The 25,285-nt window shown below is 38.4% G+C and overlaps 1 protein-coding gene and 1 long non-coding RNA gene across 2 annotated transcripts; both read left to right on the forward strand.

The window, feature by feature from the left end:
* Nucleotides 1–4,822: 4,822 nt before the first annotated feature.
* LOC127986361 (uncharacterized) lies at nt 4,823–7,616 on the forward strand. Its single transcript, XR_008160829.1, has 3 exons — nt 4,823–5,197; nt 5,445–5,546; nt 5,645–7,616. It is a non-coding gene; the product is annotated as an uncharacterized LOC127986361 (long non-coding RNA).
* Nucleotides 7,617–18,449: 10,833 nt separating this feature from the next.
* LOC127985901 (uncharacterized) lies at nt 18,450–25,242 on the forward strand. Its single transcript, XM_052588103.1, has 2 exons — nt 18,450–23,144; nt 24,215–25,242. The coding sequence occupies exons 1-2, from the start codon at nt 22,955–22,957 to the stop codon at nt 25,240–25,242; spliced, it is 1,218 nt and encodes a 405-aa protein (XP_052444063.1). The 5' UTR covers nt 18,450–22,954.
* Nucleotides 25,243–25,285: the final 43 nt, after the last annotated feature.

Below are 25,285 nucleotides of genomic sequence, written 5' to 3' on the forward strand. Positions count from 1 at the left end.
TCTCGTTCTGCATCATAACAGTGTGTGTGTGTGTGTGTGTGAGATCTGAGATCAGTGTTTGGTGTGTGAGGCTGATCCAGGATCAGTTCAGGAGGCTCTCATCAGTATTCTGTCAGGCGTGTGCCGCCGAGGCGAGACAGATAAAGAAGAAACGATTAATGGTGTAAGATTAGCAGCGCTGATTCTCTGTGCCACAGAAACACTCCAGACTTCACATAGCTTCAGTTATTACAGTGTTATAAACGTGCTGAACACATGATCGCTGAATCCCTTACAGGACGACGGCGGATGATTTGAATTCAGGCCGGTTGAGAAGAGACAGATGTCCAGCGATTCTGAACGACCAATTCAGCAAAACATACCCCCCCCCGCTCACACACCCCCCCCCCCCACACACACACACACCCCCACACACACACACACCAGCTGTCAGCTGCCCCTCTTTAAAACAGCACACTGTACATTTGAATGTGTTTAGAGTCTGAGCAGGACACACACACACACACACACACACAAGATCTCTAAAATCTCAGTTGCTTCTTTTAAACACCAGTGAGATTGAAGAAAAAGTGTGTATCAAACACTACTGAATATTTTGAATACTTTTTTTATTTCTATTTTATTTTTGCATAAACATTCCCAGTATTGAATGGATTGAACATAAGAGCCTTCTTTCAGAAGCACAGAAATCTCATATTTAATAGTTTGATGAAGTGTAATGTTCTCAGGGTGAAGCGAGTCTCGCATCAAATCACTAAAGTTCATCAAACTCTTACTAATAACTGAGATGTTTCATCATTCAGGGTTTGACGGTTCTTCACAGGACCTGATTGAAGCCCGCCGCTGCTGGATTACTCATATTAGACTGATAGTTCTTAGACTGTTGTGCTATAATAACTTCTGATGACCGCACTAGAACATTTATCACCTGATTCACTGACTGTGCTGTTATTTCTCCAAGTGTCTAAACTCACTGAAACACCATGAAATTATGAATGGACACACACACTCACACTCTCTCTCTCTCTCTCTCTCACACACACACACACACACTCACACATGTTTGTTTCTGTGTAAAGTGTGTTCATCCCATAGGTGTAATGGTTTTTATTCTGTAGAAACTGTATATTCTATGTCCCTTCACCAACCCTACACCTAACCCTAACCCTCACAGGAAACTTTGTGCATTTTTACTTTCTCAAAAAAACTCATTCTGTATGATTTATAAGTGTTTTGAGAAATGGGGACATGGGTTATGTCCTCATAAGTCACCCTCTCCTTGTAATACCTGTGTCATACCCATGTCATTACACACACACACACACACACACACACACACTGAAGGCAGCAGATGGGTGACAAACAGTCTGTCTGCAGGACTCAAGGTGAACGCTCTCCACCTGTTGTTTACCTGACAGAGAGCTGGACAGGTAAGACACAGAGGACAGGTGTTCACACACACACACACACTCTCTCTCGCACACACACACACACACAGAAATCTCATTCAGCTGCAGAGAATCAACATGATTCACAGGCACAAAATAAACTGATGCAGGACAGAACCAGAGCAAAGGGAAATACGACTAAATGCACATTGAAAGAAGTCCACCCTAAAATGAGTAAATACACACCCTCAGTTCATCAGAGATCAGGATGAGTTTGTGTCTTCATCAGGTTTGTAGAAATGTAGCACTGCATCAGTGTCTCATCAATGGATGCTCTGCAGTGAATGGGTGCCGTCAGAATGAGAGTCTGATAAAAACATCACAATAATCCACAGCACTCCAGTCCATCAGTGAACATCTGGAGAAGACAAAACCTGAAACACATCCAGCATTAAGATGATTTTAACTCAAACACATAGAGTCTATAATCCATAACAGTGGGATTGCTCTGAAAGCAAAATAAAAGAATGCACAGAGGATTACAGTTCAGCTGCTTGAGTTTAAAAACCAAATACGAAATACGAACCAAAAAAAGGTTCTTCAGATGTTAATGTTTTTTTATGGCATCATGATTTTTAAGAGTGTATGTTGCCTTTATATTTGTTTTAGGTCATTATACGGAAAAGAGCAGCTTGGACATTCTGCTAAACGTCTCATTCAGGTGTCACTTCTGAAACACAAGAGGATGATGAGGAAGAGCGTTGAGCTGGTGTCTGGGGTAAACACAGGCTCGTGTCGATGCTATCAGCCGTTCTTCAGAAGATACACTCATCATGTTTCTCTCTCTTCTCCTCTCTCTCTCTCTCTCTCTGTCTCTCTCTCTCTTCTCCTCGCTCTCTCTCTCTCTCTCTCTCTCTCTCTCTCTCTTCTCCTCGCTCCTCTCTGTGCTTTGAGATGAAGGTGAGAAACATTGCTGAAGTTTTATCAGCTATATATTGAAAATGTAGTGAGCTGATATCCAGCTCTGATGTGAAACAAGCATGGCTGACTGCTTCCCTCGCTCTTCTTAATCCCGTCTTAAATGACGTTTGCCTTGAATGTGTCCGAGCACAGCATCATAATCATAACCAACAGGAGAGATCAGACGCGTGTACAAACAGCTGGCTTCATCTCTTCAGCCTCAAGATCCAAACACAAACCCTTCATCCATCAGAGCTGAGAAGTAAACGCAGAAGAATACGCATGCAGAACAATCCCTCAATGTGTTGTATTTACTCACAGAGAAAGACTTTCTGACAAGAAAAGAATCACGGCGTAAGATAATAGTTATAAACAAGTTTCAACGTGTGAAATTGTGCTTGAGCCCTTTAAGAGGTCACCACACTACATTTCCCATAATCCTCTAGGGCAGCTTGAAAATATAAAGCATCATGTAAAAAATTACATTCTAAAAAGAAGCAACCAATTACTTGTGTACTTAAACACACTGAAATATTATAAGAAACCTAACCGAAAGGAACACAGTTCAGTAATGCACATTAGCTGAGCTGAAGAACTGATGTTTTCAGAGCTTTGGAACAGTTTCCACAGCTATCAGAGGAATTTAGACACACATTATTGTAAACAGTCGTAAGAGGGCAACAATTTCAAGATCACCATCAAATACACACAATGCTTCCAGTTGAGACAGGAAGTGAGGTGAGATCACATGCCCTTCAAACACGAGCTGACTTCCTTCCTGCTATTCTCGACCTGTCATTGTGAAGTGTGTGTAGTGTTCAGCTCTTCCAGACACAGACGCTCTGTCTGTCTCTCATGCTCCTTCCTGTCTGACTGAGAAACACTCGTACGGAAAACATCAGTTACGCTTCATCAGAAACTGAGCTGGATACCATGAGGTTACTAGAGTGTTGTGAGTGTTTTGGGCTGTTGCTATGCGGTTGCTAGGGTGTTGCGTCTGGTTTCTAGGTGCAGGCTCATGCTTCAGCAGATCTATTGTTAGCACTCTGCTCAGATCACGAGGGATGAAGGTGGATCTCCTCACCATGTGGACTCTATAAACAGACTCATGCTCTTCCTGGAGACTCGTGTCCTGACGTCTGCACTTCCTCCTCTTCCTTCAGCGTTCTTATCTTCCATCCAGCTTCAGGCTTCATACACACTTCCTGTCCCTCACACACACACACACACACACACATTAGACCTGATGGAGCGGTTCCGTGTGAGAAGGTCATGATGAATGATTCATCCTGAGGGAAAGAAAGCGCTGACTCACCACAGCATCTCAAAGCAGAAGCTGAATGGATTTCAGCAGTGCATCCTTCAGGATCTGGACCAGAACATGAAGAGGACGTTTCCTGCTCCTCGGGGGAAACACACACACACACACACACACACACACACACACAGAGAAAGACCTTCTGTGACGTTCCCTACACAAACAGCATTCGAAGCCTTCAAGGGTTCACCAAACGAAAGCCTCTGAGTCTGATGGATCCCTCAGGTCTGTTCTGAGACATAGTGAGGACAGTCGAATAAACAGACTTCTGAGAGGAGAGAGACACTGCTCAGGTCATTAGCTGCTGGTGTCAAAGGTCATGAGTTATCCTTAACTAAACCTAACATGAGAAGCATTCAAACAAATTGTTACTTGAAATAAAATAGATTGAAATGTGAACGAACTCAAACCTATTTTATTTAATCTATAAGATTTCCATTGATTGTGTAGTTATAGTATTTTAAAAAATGCTTCAAATAAAGTATATAAAGTAGACATATATAAATAGTAAAATAAAACAAATGACAAAATGACTAAAATGAACATTTAAAGTATTAACAACAACAACAAAAATGTTAACTTTCAACTAAAATTAAGGTTGAAATATAAAATAATGACGTTTTCTGTTTTGTGAAGCGTAAAACACAACATCATGATGGAGACCGTCACTGAATGCACTGCATCAGGATCAGCCAGTAGATGTGTAGAGATCTAGAGCTCGTACTGTGCTGAATTATGTGCGTGTGCCCTTCATAGTGAACTTGAGTTATTAAGGATGATTGAAATTCTGTGCCTGTGTGTGATTGAGCCGGGATTACACACTTCTCTCCGTTATCCTGCTCGTTCCTCTCTCCTAATGGGAACAGAAAGCTTTGTTGTGCTGAGATCCTCTGTTCACAGACAGCACCGAGGAGGAATGACATCTAATACCCCAGGGCACTTTCTTATCTCCAGCCTGTCAGAAACAGACACGGCCATCATTCAGAGAACAGCACACGATGGCAAACACCTCTCTGTATTTCCATCGTGGTTTGAGGATGAGATGCTCCTGATGGAGGTGAGATGGGAACAGTAACAGTATATGATTAGGTGAACTAATTAGTGCTGTTCACTAGTCAGTCTTCACTAGTACCTGATAGTGATACGGTGAATATGGCATAATCCATAATAACACTTCCTCCAGTGAAAGGTCTCTCACAGATGAGTTTAGATCTGTTTAAACGCTGCTTGATCTGTGCAGATTTCTCTCCTGATTCAGACAGAACACTTTTTCACTGGAGGAAGTGTTATTATGGATTATAGACTCTATGTGTTTGAGTTAAAATCATCTTAATGCTGGATGTGTTTCAGGTTTTGTCTTCTCCAGATGTTCACTGATGGACTGGAGTGCTGTGGATTATTGGGATGTTTTTATCAGACTCTCATTCTGACGGCACCCATTCACTGCAGAGCATCCATTGATGAGACACTGATGCAGTGCTACATTTCTACAAACCTGATAAAGACACAAACTCATCCTGATCTCATCCTGGTGAGTTTTTCATTTTATTTGTGATTAAACATTTCAAGCCAATCCCAAATTTTATTATGAAACAATATGTGAACAGTCAGAATCAACACTTGCATGAGTGTCAAACAGCTGTGAAGTTTCTGATGATTTCTAGCCAGTTCTTCTGTGTCTGTCGTAACATCAGTCTGTTTAAATACAGAGAGATGGACTTGATCCGCGAGTCGTGATTGGTTTATTCATGTTGTTCTGTTGTGGGTTTTGTATTCAGTGCTGAGAATGAATCAGTCGGCTGTCTCAAAGCGGCTTAACCAGAATATTGACTGAAAGAAGCTGTTGATTGTCTCCAAGACGGACGTGTCTCTTCATGAAGGTATCGTGGCTCTTCCGCATGCATCATATAAACAGATCAGAAATCACCAGATGAGGGATGACGGCTGATGAGATGATTATGGATCTGAATTTCCTCAGGATTTCCCACAGGCAGCGCTACGAAAACACAGAAACACACAATCACTCACTGAAGCATGAAGACAAAGCACTGCTCCATCACAAGTGCTTCTGTATGTTTGAAGGGGAAATACACAGCACAGGAATCAATGGATATCATTCAACCTATCTTACAGGAAAACGCTACTATTTTAATAATGATAATAATAATAATGCATTTATTTTATTTAGCACCTTTAAAAGTGGGACCTTCTCAAAGTGCTTACAGAAAAACAACAGCAAATAAATAAAACCAATGAAGAACACACAAACGCAAGGAAAAGGTCAAAAACTGAAGGTGTGATGTAAAAGGGATTTTACAAGGTGGTGATTTAGAATGAATTCATACACTGTTAAATAAAAATGCATGGCTTGTATTTTATTCTGTTGCTGTTACTGGCTGCAGAGTTTAACACAGTTAAAGTGACTTACATTTTAGGTTCCTCTGAAAGTAATGGAGGTCAAAACATTAAAGTGGAGATGCTGAGGGAATGTGAAGCGTGTCTTCAGAGACCAACAAACACTTCCATCCTGACCTGATCTGGCAATATAACAATCTGTTATAGTGTGCTGACATTCATTTCTGTGCTGAGCTTTAAATCTGTATTAAAGTCTTGCCTCGAGATCAGGTGTTGAATGTTAGCGTCAGTGTTGAGATTAACACTCTGTGTTCAGACAAAGACACCGTGAGTTGATTATTTCCTCTTCATGCCTTCAGTACAGACTTCAGGGGAGTTGAGATATTGAGCTGGACGTCAATCAGAATGAAACTCCTGAAACACAGACAAACTCTGACAGACACCTGAGCAACTGCCTAGCAACCAGCCAGAGATAACCTAGCAACCAGCCAGAGATAACCTAGCAACCATCTAGACTGTCAGAGCAGCTGCTGATGGGACTGATGTATGATGGGACAGTGATGTCATGTGAATGGAGAACAGGAGGGGTCCGAGCACTGATCCCTGAGGAACCCCAGTGACCAGCTGATGTGTTTTGGATACCTCCTCTTCCCAGGCCTCGAATGTTGAGAGAATTTAATATTTTGGAGAGATTACGTGTGTCTAGAGTGATGTTGAGCTTGTTGTTGAAGGATGAAGGTTTGGCAGTATGGACTTCAGCAGAGAAAGATGAAAGTAACGTCTGATATATGCTCAGTTCTGACGGATCTTTCGATTTGCGCCATTTTCTCTCTGCTGCCCTGAGTTCGGTCTGATGCTCATGAAGAATATCAGATGACCAGGGGTTAGAAGAGGACAGCCAGTGCTACCTGGAAGACAGGGGACAAACAGAGGTTAAAGTAGAGTTAAAAGCGTCTTGCTGCATTAGCGTCCAGAGATGAGAAATGGTTAGATGAGGGAAGAGAGGAGGAATCCGTCCAGTGCTACTGAAAGGATTACAGCATGTAGATGTCAGTCAGTCTTCTCTCTGTTAAAGCTTTTCCTTCACTTCTCTCTCCTCTCCATCACTTCAGAGGAGTCGCTGGCCGCGTGACGCTCTGATGTTAATCTCAGATGACACGCCGCTGTAATTAGTGCCTCTCTAATTGGCAGAATGTGGTCACCTGTGAAGGGAACTGAATCGAGAAGCTCTTCACATCTCAGAAACAGAGAACTCATTTCATCACGCTGACGTCTAACAGGATTCTGCAGCTGTGTCATCTGATCTGTTATTGAATGCAGGAAATATGAGGCAATCATGTTCATCAAGCCACAGTCAAGCAGGAAATCATTTCAACCGACATCATCATCCACCTGTTAGAGTCAGACCTTCAGATCTGTTTTTCTGACTCTCCATTAACCTTCATCAGAATCTTCTTCTTCTCTCTCTCATGTTACTGACACTCAAACTGTCCTTATTAGAGACTTAAGCTTCTTTCCATTAAAACTAATGCCTAATTAAACAGCCCTGCACATCCCTCTGATTAATTCAAATGTAATAAATTGCCAAAAAGTAAGTCTCTTCTGAGATTATTTACTTCATTATGATGATTAGAGTTTGCACAAATTGCATCAGGACAGTCATGTTTGTGTTTCGGCTCTTCAGGGCGAATTCTGAAAAAATAAGAAAGAATAAGAATTCTCATTACATTTTCAAAAAGCACCAATTCCTCTGTGACTTGTTCTGAATCATCGGTTGAGAAGAAGCTGTGGATGACACTGAAAAACACTTCACACTAGCTTTTAAAGCTGCGCTTATTTGATCAAAAGCAGTGAAAATGTTTCGGTTTGAATCTCTGTTAAAATGTAACTAATTTCTGTGATCAAAGCTGATTGTTTTCCAGTCTTCAGTGTCACATGATCTTCAGAAATCAGAATAATATGATGATTTACTGCTCAAGAAACATTTCTGATTATTGTCAATGTTGAACACAGTTGTGCTGCACAATATTTGTGTGGAAACTGATACATTTTATTTTTCAGGATTCACAGAAAGAACAGCATTTAGTTGAAATATAAATCTTTTGTAACATTACAAATGTCTTCACTGTCACTTTTGATCAATTAAATGCATCCATGCTGAATAAAACTATTCATTTCTTCATGCATTTGGCAGATTTTTTTTTCATTCAATTGATCATGCATTCCTTGCAGGGGCGGATCTACAGGGGTGGAAAAAGAAAAAAGAAAGCCTTGCCCCAGTTGGCAGCAATTTGAAAATTCACGAGCGCGAATCTTTCGTGATTCGTGATCCCGCTCCGAACTCCCGAACAGACTCAAATGATTCGCGATCCCACTCCGAACTCCCGAACTGATTCAAATGATTTGCGAACCGCCCTGAACTCCCGAACAGACTCAAATGATTCGCGATCCCACTCCGAACTCCCGAACTGATTCAACTGATTTGCGATCCCCAAACTGACTCAAATGATTCGTGATCCCGCTCCGAACTCCCAAACTGACTCAAATGATTCGCGAACCAGCTCCGAACTCCCGAATTGATTCAAATGATCCGCGAAGCCGCTCCGAACTCCCGAATTGATTCAAATGATTCGCGAACCCGCTCCGAACTCCCGAACTGACTCAAATGATTCGCGATCCCGCTCCGAACTCCCGAACTGATTCAAATGATTCGCGATCCCCAAACTGACTCAAATGATTCGCGATCCCGCTCCGAACTCCTGAACTGACTCAAATGATTCGCGATCCCGCTCCGAACTCCTGAACTGACTCAATCTGCCTAGGGCACCAACTCCCAGAGGGGGCACCATCCCAGTTGCCCAAATCGCGACCGCTCGCACCTCATGTTTGCGAATGAATGTTCATAATTGATGGACGAATCCAATCCAGCGAAAAGAAAACAAAAGTAAAAAAAACAAAACAAAAAAAAAACAGACAAAGTTGGTTTGACGTTGGACGTTGGACGAGTCTCAAATTTAGGGACCGTCTCTAAAGTTACATGCGATGTTGGTATACACTTTTCTAACGTCAGTAGCATTTGAGGAGAATGACTTATAGTCATAAAAACAACTGTAATTGTTCATGTAGGTGTCAGCTATAAAGCACAATTGAATTAAATGTTTGATATTTATTAAAATAAACTGTAAATCATATGTAAATGTATGCTACTCTTTCACATGGGCTCAAACGCAAATGTAAAGCTCAAAAGCATTTGAGGAGAAAGACTTGCAGTCATAAAACAATTGTAATGTGTTCATTTAGTTGTCAGCTACAATGCACACCTTATACATTTTTAATATATATTAAAATAAAGTATAAATCATTTAGGTAAAAACAAGGCCCGTTTATCACTTTCAGGCACATTCCTGTGAAAGATTTATTTTTTTTCAGGTTCCCTTACGAAAATTTCCCATGGTTTTAACAATAACACCACAAATCATTGTTTTTGTAGCCATGGTAACTGCAAATTAACCATGGTTCTGTTACTTCAAATAAAAATTTACAAAGTATTAATATACTGTAATATTTTTGATGTTGTTGTTGCTATAAAAATAGACCTAAGCCATCAATATCCTTTAAAATGACTTAAAATGCATTATATAAAAAAAATAATGAGGCAATAATGATTGGTTATTAATAACACTGTTAAAATACATAATGTAGGCAAATACAAAATAAACAATGTTATGTACATGTTATTACAAATGCCATGTGATTGCTGTTACACTTACAGGACAATCAAATCCTTGTTTAGGATACTGACCAAACATTTCATTCAAATATTCACTTCATCTTTCATTTCTGGACACATTTTTGCTATAGATGACACAGCCTTTATAATTTCTTCAACAAAAACTGTGCAAATCACAACCCTTACAAAAATAAACCATGGTTTTATCATAGTAAAACTGCTTAATTTCCTTTTGCATGATTTCTGAATGCTTGAGACTATAAAATAAATTAGAGTCATAATAAAGTTATAGCCACAGGTAAATGTGGAGAGCTACAATTGTGATTTGTAAATAATACAATTTATTTATTTCGTTTTTTATTTGATTAAAGTTATTTTTTCACCCTATAGTAGGTGTTTATTTCATCATCATATTTGAGGAAGGGGGCACAACAATAAATCCTGCTTATGGGAACCCTTAAGGTGTTGTTATACACGTCTCTGGGAATGTGTGCTCTACCACACACACACACACACACACACACACACACACTGAAGCACACACACACACACACTGAAGCACGCGTGGTGTATTCAGCTCTTCACTATATTAACACATGATGTAGGCTACACATGTGTACGTCAGCGGCTATGAGAGGATTTCACCATTTCATTTGATAAAACTATCGTCATTCATTCGTATAATATACACAGACAGACAGAAACGGCAATGTCTTTATGACAACCTGTCAAAATGAAATCTCGGTATAGCTTGAAGAAATTCAAACAGAAATAAAGTACTATTGCACAGTAGAGTATGCTATACTTCAAGTAGGCTTAATAGCTAATAAAAATAGTTTATTAATAAAACACAGAAACTCTGTCTACAACTCACCAAAATAAAAGTTTGGTTTAACTCAAAGAAATTATGTAAGAAATTGCTTAGTAAAATATACTTAAAAAAAGACATACTAAAACATTATTTTAAAGGAATATCACACAAGTTTTCATAGAAGTTTTAATTTAAGCTTGCCAAAACAATAACACCATATTTTTCAGAAACAATTTCTGAAAGTACATTTGTATTTGTGCCTATAATGTTTATTTGTTTATGATTATTGTCAGCTAATAAAAGCTATGCTTCAGGACCATATTCATATAACATCTAAGGCTAAATGTAGCTCTTGACTGGTTGAGTTAGATGATGATTAACACTAAACTGTAGAAAATCAGTTGAGTCTCCCCAGCTGGAAATGGCTGTTAAAGTCTTGTGTTTCTTATAATAAATTGACATATTGATAACACTGAATCTTTTATAATGCTCTTAATGACATGTGGATGCATACTGCATTCATTAGTGAGTGTGTGGTGCTTATGGGGTATGGTCACTTATTCCTTATATGTTTGTAATGTTTGTTATAACTGTTTCAAATGCAAGACATTGATTGCATGAGATTAAGTTTGTAAATGATAGCCTGTGTCCTTTTGTAGTGTGCACATATATTTATCATCAAACTGTGATAACTGTGACTAAATTCAGTATATATACGTCTGCCATATGTTGCCACCCCTCAAAAACTCCTGCCCCCTTCTCGCCGCCCCATCAATATTGTTCTAGATCCGCCCCTGATTCCTTGTGAACTGAACCCTGACCTCAGTGTTGCACACATAACATAAGGAATGCAAGATCAATGGCTTGACGAGATCATTGAGTGTCTTTCCTCTGAAGTATATTGCATCAGGTTATGAGTCGATCACAGATGTCATGATTCAGCCGCAGTAGTGTGATGCAGTGAATATGGTGTGTTTGACAGCACATGCATCACGGTGTCTCTGTTGTGTCGCAGCTGATTGGGTCACGTTACTCTGCGGGTCTTGCTGTATTGTCAAAGATCTCTCTTATTAAACGCTTATATGAGTGTTTGATGTGAAACTGTGTTTAGAGCACTAGTGATGGCTGACTTAACCCCTCGACGGCGGTCACACACACTCGCTGGTCTCTAGAGTCGTCTGAAGCTTCATCAGCTTGAGTTGTGTCTCTGAGAGTTGACTGGCGTCTGTGTCCTCCGCAGAAGTGATGACATCAGCGTTCCTGCAGTGCACTCTGGGACAGACACATTCTGCTGACACACAGTCCTTCCTCTCAGAACAAACTTCTCCTCGTCTTCACTCTTCAGCTCAGTTTAATATTGTTCAGCTCTTGATGTTTGCTCACAGATACTTTGAGAACTGCAGAACAGGGTTATCATCATCAACTCAAACCAAAACCATCAAAACATAACGTCTTACGTTAAATAAAATGAAATAATATAAACATTCTTTTATTTAAGACTTAAAATAAACATTATTTACCTGAAATAAGATAAATGTCAACTTATATTTTATCATCTTTAGGCTCTGGTTTAGTCCCAGACTGAAATGCATGTTTGAGCGGTCTCAACAGAAAATATCTTGCTCTGACAGATCTATAAATATCAAGAAAGAGTCTCAAGATAAACATCTGTAACATTTATATAAAAGCTACTTAAGTACTTTAATTGAACTAAGGCCTGTCTGTGAAACTGGGCCTAGAATAAAAAATCTACCAACATTTAATCAAGTTTAACTAAAGCTTGAGTAAAAAAAATAAAAAATAAAATACAAACTTGAAATAGATAATATTTATAAATAAAATAAAACGTTTAAAGGGACTTAACTTAGTTCACCCATAGATAGATAGATAGATAGATAGATAGATAGATAGATAGATAGATAGATAGATAGATAGATAGATAGATAGATAGATAGATAGATTTTCATAAAACATCTCAAATAAATCAAATCTGTTTTGAAATATGAATATAACTGATAAGGTAAATAATGAGTGTTCAGCAGCACTTGTGTCTGTGTTCATCAGAGATCATGATGAAATCAGTGGTATGATCAGAACACATGATGAATCTGCTGATGTCTGATGCTGATCTCAGTGATTCAGGTGTTGATTACTGGAGTCTGGAAGCCTCTGCTTCACGTCTGCTCTGTTTCTGGTTCTGCTGCTTGTTTTTCAGACTCCTGACAGTGAAATGGATTAAAGTGGGTTTGCTGACAGTGAACATATCAAATATGCCGTCTCTCTCTCTCTCTCTCTCTCTCTCTCTCGATCACCAGCGTTGTCTGAAGTGAGTCACCTTGCAAATATATGAATAGTAAATGCAGGAATGTAATCTTCTTCCTGACGGCTACACGGCTTCATTTGCATAGCAGCCAGCATCTGGAACCTGCGACCGGAATCCACAATCACACGCTTACATTTCACACACCAGACTCCAGACGCTCCTTCTCTGACCCGCTCCGAGTGTGTGTGTGTGTGTGTGTGTGAGTGTGTTTATCAGTGATGGTTTGGGTGCATTGTCCTCAGAAATGAGAAAATATTTACATTCACATTCATCCAAAGCAATAGAAGAGAAACATAATATTCATAGTGCACAATGCCAAATAACACAAAACAACAGTATGGGACATTTATGCACGCTGACAATTTAAAAAGATGATTAATAAATGAATAGTTCAAACAGCTGATAAAAGCATCCCAATAATCCACAGCACTCCAGTCCATCAGTGAACATCTGGAGAAGACAAAACCTGAAACACATCCAGCATTAAGATGATTTTAACCATGATAGTGTCTTTAATGCATTATTATAATACATGTTCTATTCTATTTAAGGTAATTTGATTTAATTTTGAAAAGATTTAGACTAATGTGAATTGCTAAGATGACCACATACAGTGTATCGTGTTTGCATCATTTCCAGTGTTGTTGATGTAAAATAATAATAATTTTAACAATTCCAGTAACTGTCAAATAACTCAGGATTTTGATCAACAGATGCTATATTCAGTGAAAATATGAACTCTGATCCTCATGAAAGCTCGTTGACAGCCACATCATAAATTAACCCAGAAAGATGGTAGAACAATGATAATATTTTAATGATAATTGATATTAAATGTTTTTTAAGCTGCAGTGCATGATGGAAACTTGTGCAAAGTTGTTTAATGCAAACTTGTTTGTTCAGATGACTCAGTTTGGAAAGTCTGATATGTTGTGAACAAACGAGTTTGTGCTGAATACAGTTGTAAAGGCTCAAGGCCAGAGTCATGTTAGTGCCAGTTACCTACTATAGGAATTTTAGTTTTTATAAATATTTTGAATTACTTTTCATTTTTATAATTTAAATTTATCTTTTAATTTTAATGTTTTTGTAATTTTTTAATCAATATTTTGCGTTACTTATTTTACATATTTAATTATTTGTATTTAATTATTTAATGTTTTTATTGTAATTTAAGTTCTAGGTTCAAGTAATTTTGTTGTGTTTTTTATATATTTATTTGTTGTTAATACTTTAAATGCATTTTAGTCATTTTGTTCATTTTCTCAACTTTTTGTTGTATAAACGGAAAATAACAAGTTGAGAACTCAAAAATCTCCTGAAGCTTTTTCTCACAAAAAATAAAATAAAATAAAATAAAATAATAATTTATTGACTTCTACTAATAATTCTTTGTTCAGGCTAATTAGTTTTTACATTTGTTAGTAGAACCTTTTGACGTTGTATTTTTACGGTGATGTCTGCGATGCTCAGTGATCTCAAGGTTCTCTTCTACTCCGTCTCAGCTCAGAGTTCCTCAGACTCTTTCTGAAGCGAGCGACACACGTGTAGTTCTGGTGTTCACAGCTGAGCTCTCGTTCATCACTGATCAGACGTCAGGACACACGCTTCATGGCTTTCTGAGACGCACGCGTCTGGTTTTGCAGACAGATGCTTCCACTTTCTATCACTGTACAACATCTTCAACACAAAGTCTGGGCTTTCATTGAAAAGATTTCAAATTGCATTCAAATTACACAGCGGGAGCCTCTTGTTGTGGGTTTTGTCATTTCTTTTTGATTTGTGTCTCACAGATTGTCAAAGCACCAGTCGTTCTCTAAAATCACCTGTCGTCCCGAAGCTCGTCTAATCTTCCTGTGATTCTTCATCATAAATCATTTTTAAGAGGCCATTACGGATCCTCCAATCACTCTTAAACATTTAGATGAAACGCAGTGTTTTTACTGTATCTTTTCATCAGTCAGAACATCTCCAGACACTTTTATAAGAGTCATTCGTCTACAGTAAACAGTCTGAAGTCTCATGATAACGTCTGATGGATGTTCTCTAAAATATATAGGTTTTAAGTATTTTTAAAGTGCTTTCTTCATGTGAACATTAAGGGATCGTTCCATTGTATCATTTTGCAAACATTATAGGAACGTTACTTTTGAGTGTTTTCTTAAGATTCTGAAACAAGTAACAACATTTAGAAAACATTACAGGAATGTCCAGCTGCAATGTTTCAGAATTAAAACGTTCTGTTAATAATGTTCTTGTGCTAATGTTTTGAGAACATTCTTCAAGACCAGAATCAATGTTCTGATAATGTTAGTTTGACAGAACCCTGTTAGTTGGGAAAGTTCTAAAAGGCCTAATCTGATGATGCCAGTTCAGATCATTAACAATTTCACAAAATAGGAATAAGGATTTTTTTTAATTATAGGCTATATTAGGCATCAGCTCTAATGCACTGATCAAAACCAAAGCAATCAAAATGTCATTTGTATTTTAATGAAATGCATAGAAAATTGAAAATATGTTCAAAAGCCCAATTAATGTCTAATACGCTCTTACCCCACAGAATCTGTCATTTTCTGTCACTGTATGAATGCATTAAAATTCAAAACCTCAGGCTTATCTTTGCATATTCTTCATCAAATGTGTGAAAATGGGAATTGGGAATTGATCAGCTCAGTGTAATCTGGCTTAGATTCACAAAGGAATTATGTTGTGGTGTTTTTTGCTAATTACAAGAAAATACAAGTACTAATAGTTGTCGAAAGCAAAAATGTTTTTTGTGGGAAAGTGTGATGTGGAAGTGCAAAACAGATGCTTTTTTGGGGGGCAGACACACAAAATGAGTCGGAAACAAGTACAGAATTTCATTCAGCAAATAAGAAGCAGGTAATAAAAAAGGTAATTATAGATTTGTATCTCACTTTAAAGTTGTGTGCAATTTTAACATTCTTTTTTTACAATTACATTTTTATATCTCGCAATTCTTATAATTATTTGTAGCAATTCAGACTTTTTTCCTGCAGTTTTTTGTTTATATCTCAGGATTTTGATGTTTTACTTGTAATTCCGACTTCACTCTCGTAATTTTGGTTTATGTCTCTCAATTCTTACATTTATTTCTTGTAATTCAGACTTTTTTACTTTAAGTTTGTATCTCTGAGTTATGTTTTACTTGTAATTCTGACTTTACTCTTCCAGTTGTGTTGTATATCTCTCAATTCTTACATTTATTTCTTGTAATTCAGACTTTTTTTGTAATTTTTGGGTTGATATCTTGGTGGCATTTTGATGTTTTACCTGTAATTCTTTACTTGAAACTTTTAATTCTGGGAAAAGTAAGTTAGAATTGTTTTTTTTTTTTATGTCATAGCAGAATCAAGCTTGTGTAAGAAACAGACGACCTCATAAAGAGTCTATCTGCGCTGGGGTCAGAGGTCACTGAGCTTAAATCTGTTCATCTATGACTGCTGCTAGTGTTAGTATCTGTCTGTATTTGCAGGTCTCGAGGTTCTAAACACAGATGGTTTGAAGAACAAGATGTTCTTTGTGATTGTCCTGTGTGTTCTTCATGTTTAAAGCTGTTTTTCTCCTGCGTCTGCAGTGTGTTCTCCAGCGGATGCTGATGGATGGACTCTCCTCGCCTCTCTGATGATTCAGCAGTTGGATTCAGCATTTTCCAGGAACATTACCTCTTCTTCAGGACGGATGAAGCTCAGCTGCACAACTGGCTCTTCAGCAGGACCATCAATCCATTATTAACAGATGTTTAAATATGCCACATGCATGCGATGGGAAATCATGTTTGCAAGGTTTGAACGTGTCAGAGTTCACTTTATACATTCTCATCAGCCGAGGATGCTGGGATACGGTGTGTCTGCAGCTGATCTCTGGTCTGTGACAGACGGATGTTCATCGATGTGCTACATTCAGTCTGACTGCAGATGTGTGTGTGTGTGTGTGTGTGTGTGTGTAGCTCTGTCACAGTGCATGACGTTTGAAAGCAGAAACTATTGACTATTACTCTGACCAGTGAGTCTCTGTAACTCTGTATCTCACAACATACAGCAGAACATCCTTCATTCAAGGTTTAAATAAATTAAAAATATAACAATCACAATAACTGTTTAATAAAATGATGATTTCTTCCTTTAGACCAGTGGTTTCTACCATTAAAGTGCCAATGTTATCATTTGATTGAACTATTAGATTACTTAAAATACAATTAATGCTAATATTATTATCAACATATTAATTACAGAGGCAAAAAGATGAAAAAACGGCAATATATCAAGAGGTAAACAAATCCTATTGCAATAATAATAATAAAATATGGTATTATAAATTGAATTGTGGTTAGTAATTTGTTTATATTTACCTTCACAGTTTATGTGTTGATAATAGTTGTATATGTAGAGTATGTGTGTACATATATATTTATATAATTTCACAAAATGTACCCTTATTGAGGCTGGTTTTGTGCTCCAGGGTCACATACGATTATTTTTCAAGACAGTCTTATGGTTATTTCTCAGTGTATAATGGCCTGAAGATGTTTGTTTGTGGTGTTAAGCTGTTGATCTCTATTTCGTTCTGATTATGACACAGTAAGCTGAAATGGCTTGATGCAGTGAGATCAGATGTTTCAGGCTCTAGGTTGGGTCTATGTCTCCAGATCTCTGCATCTCCTGTGTTCGATCTGAGCGTGTCGTGTCCGAGTCACATGACCGCTGTGACGAGCTCGGCTGAGTATATTTGGATCCTCGTGCTGTGTTTTGTCTTGAGACCCGCAGACCCGTCCTCAGCAGGACCATCTGAGGGTTTGACGTCTGTTCGTCTGTTTTTAGCTGCTCTGGAGGAGATCCTGGCTGGGTTTTCCTGGTGCAGTCTGTCCTGGTCCTCCCAAATTAATCAGATTTACTGCGCCGGCCATATGTTCAGACAGCGTGATCCTGCCCACCCTGATCCCAGATCAGCCTCCGCTGAACATCTCAAGAACACCACTTCTTCACTGGCACTAAGGGTTCTTCAGAGGAGCTTAGAACATGCCTGAGCATGCATTTCCCTCAACAAATTTACAAACTTTAATTTCTTTTTACTAAAAATAGTTTGGGCAAAAATAAAAATGTTCTCTCAGTTCATCAGAGATCAGGATGAGTTTGTGTCTTCATCAGGTTTGTAGAAATGCAGCACTGCATCAGTGTCTCATCAATGGATGCTCTGCAGTGAATGGGTGCCGTCAGAATGAGAGTCTGATAAAAACATCACTTCCACCAGTGAAAAAGGGCATCTGCTGTCTCTCACATCTAAATCCAGACACATATTTGTTTAAACGCTGCTTGATCTGTGCAGATTTCTCTCCTGATTCAGACCAGAACACTTTTTCACTGGAGGAAAATATTATGGATTATAGACTCTATAAAATCATCTTAATGCTGGATGTGTTTCATCTTTTGTCTTCTCCAGATGTTCACTGATGGACTGGAGTGCTGTGGATTATTGTGATGTTTTTATCAGACTCTCATTCTGACGGCACCCATTCACTGCACTGGTAAAACTTGTTGTAAATGTGGTTTTATGCTGATATTTGACTCTAAATGTACACTGTAAAAAATGGCTGTGAAATCTACAGTAATTTACTGTCGATTTCACAGTAACATTACTGTATAAGATTTTTACAGTAAAATATTGTAAAGTTTACAGTAAGACTGTAAAAATCACAGTAGTCCAAGCATTACAGTTGAAATCACAGTAGTCAAAGCATTACTGTAAAAAAATCACAATTTAGCCACTATAGTACTGTAAATAGTAAAGTAAACTACTGTAATTTTCCTTTTTTTATCATATCTTTCTTTGTACCCCTTTCACATGGACAACTCCAGATTATTGTTGTTCATAATTCATTACCGGAATATGATGTAAATACTCGATGGTGAGCTTTAAGTAAAAGTGTAATATTAATAAATTAAAATGTGTCATGTAACTTGTACTCTGATGCACCTGCTGCAGGTTTCTATTCCATACAATATATATTTTTTAAAGAATTCACATAAGATTCCAAGAATATTTTTTGTTAGTTTGTTTGTTTTGTGACTGTAAATGGGTGTTTGGGTGTAAATGGGTGTTAACAGGGCAATAAAATATTTGATAAGCCTTATCTTAAACTTCTCCAAAGTCTCCGCTGACATGGTCTAACAATATAGGCTTCATAAACGCATAATTTTTTGAGATATCATCCTCAGATTTGAACTGAAGCATGACCATTGGTTATAAGTTGCAATAGTATATTCACATAATTATGTATATTAATATTTAAATATTAATATTTTATACATTTAATAAATATAATCTTAATATTTGTTGTTTTTATTTTTGAGCTTATATATCTCGATATTAATAACATCTGATTAATTTTGAGTTTTGAACTTGAGCCAAAACTCTCAAGCTTTGTAAATATATGTAGGTTATGTGTCTATTCAGAATGACTTATGAGCAGCAGCCTTTTTATTTTGGGTAGGCTATGTCATGTGCATTACTTCCCAAAATTGGGGCTGTCTGGTTAACTCATAAATACGTACCATGGGATTTTTATTTTACAAACATCAGTGTTATATATATTTTTTTCCTTCGGAAGCAGGAGAGATAAAGGTGCAAGTTTCCAGAGCTGTTTGGCGAAATCAAAGCGCCAGAGTGGGCGGAGTTTACCCAGTCTAGAACGATCTAGTATCTGTGGGGGAAAAAAGCGCGAAAGAGGCAGCAGCACTTGAATTTCTGACTCGTCGTCAGTGACAGACAAGTTCCGTTAATTCTCAAATCTAAGTTTCTTTACACCCGGTTTTGTCTTGTAACGTTATTTATTTTGTTTTCGTCTTTGTGTTGATTTCTTTAACTTTTTGCCTGAGAGGAATTCAGCGAAAACGTTTCCGTGAGAGCTCCGACGGAGACGTCTTCGCAGCCGTTAACGTTAAGCTCCGTTAATAACAGACTATTACTCAAATTTACGTTTCTTTATACACGGATTTGTCTTGTGGTTGTAAAGTTATTTATTTTGTTTTCGTCTTTGTGTTGATATCTTTCACTTTTTGCCTGAGAGGAATTCAGCGAAAACGTTTCCGTGAGAGCTCCGACGGAGACGTTTTCACAGGCTTTAACGTTAATGTATTTTTCCCACCCGTGGCCTCTGCCGGAGTTTCCATCTTGGAATCGCGGATCCTTCACAGACTGCTTATCGGGACTTCCAGAAAATCAGTAAGTAACTCTACCATCACTACTTAGAGCAAAAAATAAAAATAAAAAAAGGAAAAATAGAAAGTTCAGTGCCACACCCTTGTCAGGCTGTGGAAAGCCAAGTGTATACAGCTAGCGCTAGGAGTATAATTAGTTAGCTTTCCATCAAGATGAATTACTCGTGCAAGCACTGTAATTTCACCACAGCTTCAATTACTGCATTTGTTCGTCATTTGAGCATACACAGAAATCTAGCTAACTTTAGATTTCCATGTGGCGTAGCAAAATGCTTTGCCACTTTTGTGACTCGTGGTGCCGTTCAGAGCCACATGTACCGTTTTCACAAGAAGACCGCTAAACCAGTACTTAAAAAGAACATTGATGGAGTTGATTTGGCTTGCTCTGTTGAAGGTTGTAACTATGTGTCAGCAAATTTTCCAAGCTTACATGAACATCTTCAGTGGCATATTAAATATGGCACAGAAGTGTCATGCCCTTATATTAATTGTTTAAAACATTTCCGTGTCCGTTCAACCTTTGCCTCGCACTTGAATCGGAAACACAAGAGTATATCTACTTCTCCACGTATTAGCCAAAGTTCTACCAGTGCTGCTAGTACTAACATCACCTGTGCCTCCATGTCATCAGACAGTGAACTAGATCACACTTTTGAGACCACTTTTGACGATGATAATGACAACACAGAAGATGAAGTGGACACAGATGATTTTATGAACAATCTGGCCATGTTTTATCTCCGAATGCAGGCTAAAATGCTGTTACCAGCCAGTACAATTCAGACCTTAATAGAGGAAATACAAGAGGTACACAACACTGGTTTGACTCATCTATTGTCTAGGATGCATGAAGAGTTAACAAATCTGAATGTCCCTGAAAGTGATATTAAGAGGCTCCTTGATAATCTCTCAAAAGATAACCTTCTGAAAATGTGCAACGAAGGAGTGTTTAGAACAGATCAAACCCGTAAAACCTTCTTTAAGAGCAGATTTAGCTATGTTGAGCCAGTCAAGACTTATTTGGGCATTGATGCTAAAGGCAAAGAGAGGTTCTACCAGTACGTGCCCATCAAGGATACAGTAAAATCACTCCTCTCTCAGAACTCTGTTAAAGAACAGTATGCCCAAGCTAAAGCTGACACAGAAACAAATCCTGATGTTCTGGAAGATGTGAGAGATGGTAGAAACTTTAAAGAGAATATACTTTTACGAGATTCACCATCTTCATTGTCTCTCATCTTGTATCAGGATTCTTTCGAAGTTGCGAACCCACTGGGCTCAGGCAGAAAAAAACACAAAATACTGGCCATGTACATGACACTTGCAGAGATTGCACCACACAACAGGTCTTCCATTGATCCAATGCAACTTGTTATGTTGTGCAGAGAGGAGGATTTCCAATTTTTTGGACAAGAAAAAGTGTTCTCCACTTTAGTCAGTGACTTAAAAGAAATGGAGGAAAATGGAATTGAATATGGTGCTGAGGAGAAAATAAAAGGCTCTGTGATTGCCATTACTGGAGATAATCTGGGGTCACACAGTATTGGCGGGTTTACTGAAAACTTCAGTAAAAGCACACATTTTTGCCGGTACTGTGTCATCGACAGAGTGTCTTTTCAAACAGATCCCTGCAAATCTGGTCCTAAAAGAACCATAGAGAGTTACAAAAATAGTGTGGCAGACCTGGCAGACCAGGAGATGAACAGTGGAGTAAAATTTGACTCAATTTTCAATCAGTTGAAATATTTTCATGTTTGCCAGCCAGGGCTCCCTCCGTGCCTGGGTCATGACCTGTTTGAAGGGGTTGTTTCATTTGATCTTGCTATGTACATTAAGCACTTAGTGACAGTGGGCAAACACTTTACCTATGGTCAACTGAATCGGACTATATCACAGTTCACATACCTAGGCAGTGATGCAAATAACAAGCCATGTGAGGTTAAAACTAATGCGGAGAAGCTGGGAGGACATGCTGCTCAAAACTGGTGCCTCTTACGTCTCTTTCCTATTCTGGTTGGAGACCGAATCAAAAATCCACTTGATGACGAGGTGTGGCAGTTGTGCTTAAAGCTCAGAGAAATTGTGGATTTGATATGTGCACCCAAGATCCATACCAACCAAGTAGCATACCTTAAGATTCTCATTGAGGAATACATCCAGCTAAGAACTGCCACATTCCCAGAAAAGACACTTAAACCCAAACACCACTATCTTGTCCATTACCCAGAACTCATTCTTCAGTTTGGTCCCCTCATTAGGTTGTGGACATTGCGCTTTGAAAGCAAGCACTCATATTTTAAGCAGTGTGCAAGGAAACTGCATAACTTTAAAAACCTCTGCAGTACCTTAGCAGAAAGACACCAGTTGCTACAAGCATATTTACATGCTGGTAACTTATTTCCTCCAACTCTGCAAATGGGCCAACCAAGTAAATTTGATGACCAACTGTACCAGATTGGCATTCAGAGAGCTATCAGTCTCAAGGGTCTCCGCCCAGAAGACACTACTGAAACACCCTCTGTCACTTTCAAAGGCACTCTGTACAAAAGAGGCATGACTGTTGTAGTGGACCAAAATGACACAGGGTATCTACTTGGGAAAATACTGTTGATACTGGTAAACGAGGCAAACGTACATTTTGTTGTCCAGCAGTATCAGTCTGTGCCTGTTGTGGATCTTGGTGTTTATTGCTTACAAAGCAACTCAGAAGCACAATATCAGTGTTTGACTGTAGAGAATCTTGCAGATTATTACCCTCTTTCTGTATATAATCAATTTGGTCTTAATCTTGTTGCTCTGCATCATTCTGTGTTTCAGAAGAATGAGTAATGGACTCCATTGAGAAGGCAATACAGGCCGTGCTACCACAGCTAGATGAAGCAAAGCTTGAAACTTTAGTCAATGAGTTGGTGAAAGTAGGTGTTGAAGGACCAGATGATCTGCAGTTTATTCAAGAAGATGACATCAAACATCTGCTCACACCCATTCAGTGCAGAAAAATTATTCATTCCTTGAAAGGTGAGATTAGTTCTTTTAATTAACATATATTAGTTGATCCGCTACAATTAATAACTAAATAAATCCGCAATCATTCAATCATAATTTTGTAAAAAAAAAAAAAAAGAAAAAAAAAAGTTGTTATATGTGGATGTTAGTGTATACCTGGTCCAAGATTCTGTCCCCTTTGGTCAGGCAGGTGACATGTTGATAGAACTTGAGGAGTACAGATTGAGGTTAGAATTATTGAAATCCCCCACGGCAATAGATGCCCTTCTGGATGTGCAGTTTGCTGTTTGCTAATGGCAGCATATAAAGCCAAATTTGCTTAAAAAAAAAAAAAAGATGGTATATAAGGGAAAAATAAAAACTATATTCTTGCCTCTGCAATGCTGTCTCTGCACTAGATACAGTTATTCCACGCAAAACTACAGACCCACAACTTTCCAAAGAGCCTAATCACTTGATTATAGGCCCAAGTATGTAAGAACAGTGCAATACAGTACAGAAGGATAGTGGTCGCATTGCAATTGAAAACAGCATTTAAAATATTGCCCATATTCCCCCATCCATGCAGATCCCATAGTCATGCATTGCATTTGCTCTTTTTTTAAACACATTGATTTTAACATACACCTGCAATGCGGCTGGAAAAAAGCACATCATCAAAAATATTTCAATGTTAACATGTAAAATAATTTTCTTGTTTGCCATCAGTTGACCTCAAATCACCCATCTAGGCTGATTAGTAATTGAGATGAAGCCATGGCAACCATTTTTGAAATGACCCTTTTCCCAAGGTCACATTTAAATACATTGTAGTCTGTTATTTAGTATTTTTTATAGTTTGTATATTTGAACTGTACCAGAATCCAAAAAAACAAACAAAAATCATTTTATATAAATTTTGTTGGTTTAACCCTATATTGACCCACCTATAAGGACTTGACGGCCACCATTTTGATTTTTTTTTTTTTAGTTTTAGTTTAAGTACATCTGATACTATTGTAAACCACTAAGAAAACTTTTGTTAGATTTTTTTTTTTTTGGGTCAAACCTTATTTTCACCTGACTATTCTGTGCTTTCACAGTGTGTAATGCAGGTCCTTCAAATCCCCAGCTGAGCCCTTCATCGTCTGAGCCACTGTCAGTTGCCTATTCCAGCACATGCCCCATATCATCTATAAGTCCCATCTCTGCATGGGTGAACAGTTTTGAGGTGCCATGGAACAAAGTGAGGCTGACTCTTAGAAGAGCAGTAGATGCTGGTGAGAGGCCAGCTCCGGATGACCGCAGACACTTGATAAAAGTCACTGTTGATGCGATGAGAGAGCGTTCCTTGAACCCTACTCGCAGAGAGTGTGTGGTAGTGGCTAAAGCTATAACTCAAAAATATCCAAATAGCTTTTTAGACAAAAATGAAGAGGGGGAGCTAATTGGATGTGGGTATTTCAGCGTTATAAATCAGCTCAAAACCAGAGTAGAATATTTGAATCGAGGCAACTCTCTTTCCCGTCTGAGGAAGCACAAACGCACCCAGAGAGATGATGAGGATGGTGATGATGACCAGCCAGCAGTAGCTACATGTGCAAGAATCGACAGTTATGGGTGTGTTCGTTGGCAGCCAGCGGACTATCCAGATGGGGAAACATCAGCATCATTAGAGGAAAAGAAGCTTGAGATGATTGATATATTCAGCCGAGAGGGACTAAAGGGCGCTGAGAGAGGAAGGGTAGAAGACCTAATGGCAATCACTTATGCCAAACAGCGGGAATACATCAACGCAAAGCCTTCCCCAAGCATTCTGGATGTGGGTAAAGAGTGGCCATTTCTCTTTTCACAGAAGTTTTTATTGTCACACTTCACCACTCTCACCAATGTTGAACTATACACAAGACTGAATGAAGATATGGACAAAAAGGGTAAAAGACTCCTGGATTTCTTCAGTAGTCAGATTACAAAGTGGAGGAAAGAAGTAAGAGCTGTTCTGAAGGAAGCCATAAAGAAGGACCGAGAAGGATCTGATGGCCTAGCAGCGATGCTTGTGATGTTGGCACACTTCAAAGAGCAAGAGGAGTCACTTTTTCTCATTGCCGATGTAAGTTCCTTAATTATTTAAATCTTTTATTTGGAGTTTTCAACAATTAATTGTCACATTTATT

Source organism: Carassius gibelio, chromosome B21, assembly GCF_023724105.1.
Source record: "Carassius gibelio isolate Cgi1373 ecotype wild population from Czech Republic chromosome B21, carGib1.2-hapl.c, whole genome shotgun sequence".
NCBI lineage: Eukaryota > Metazoa > Chordata > Actinopteri > Cypriniformes > Cyprinidae > Carassius > Carassius gibelio.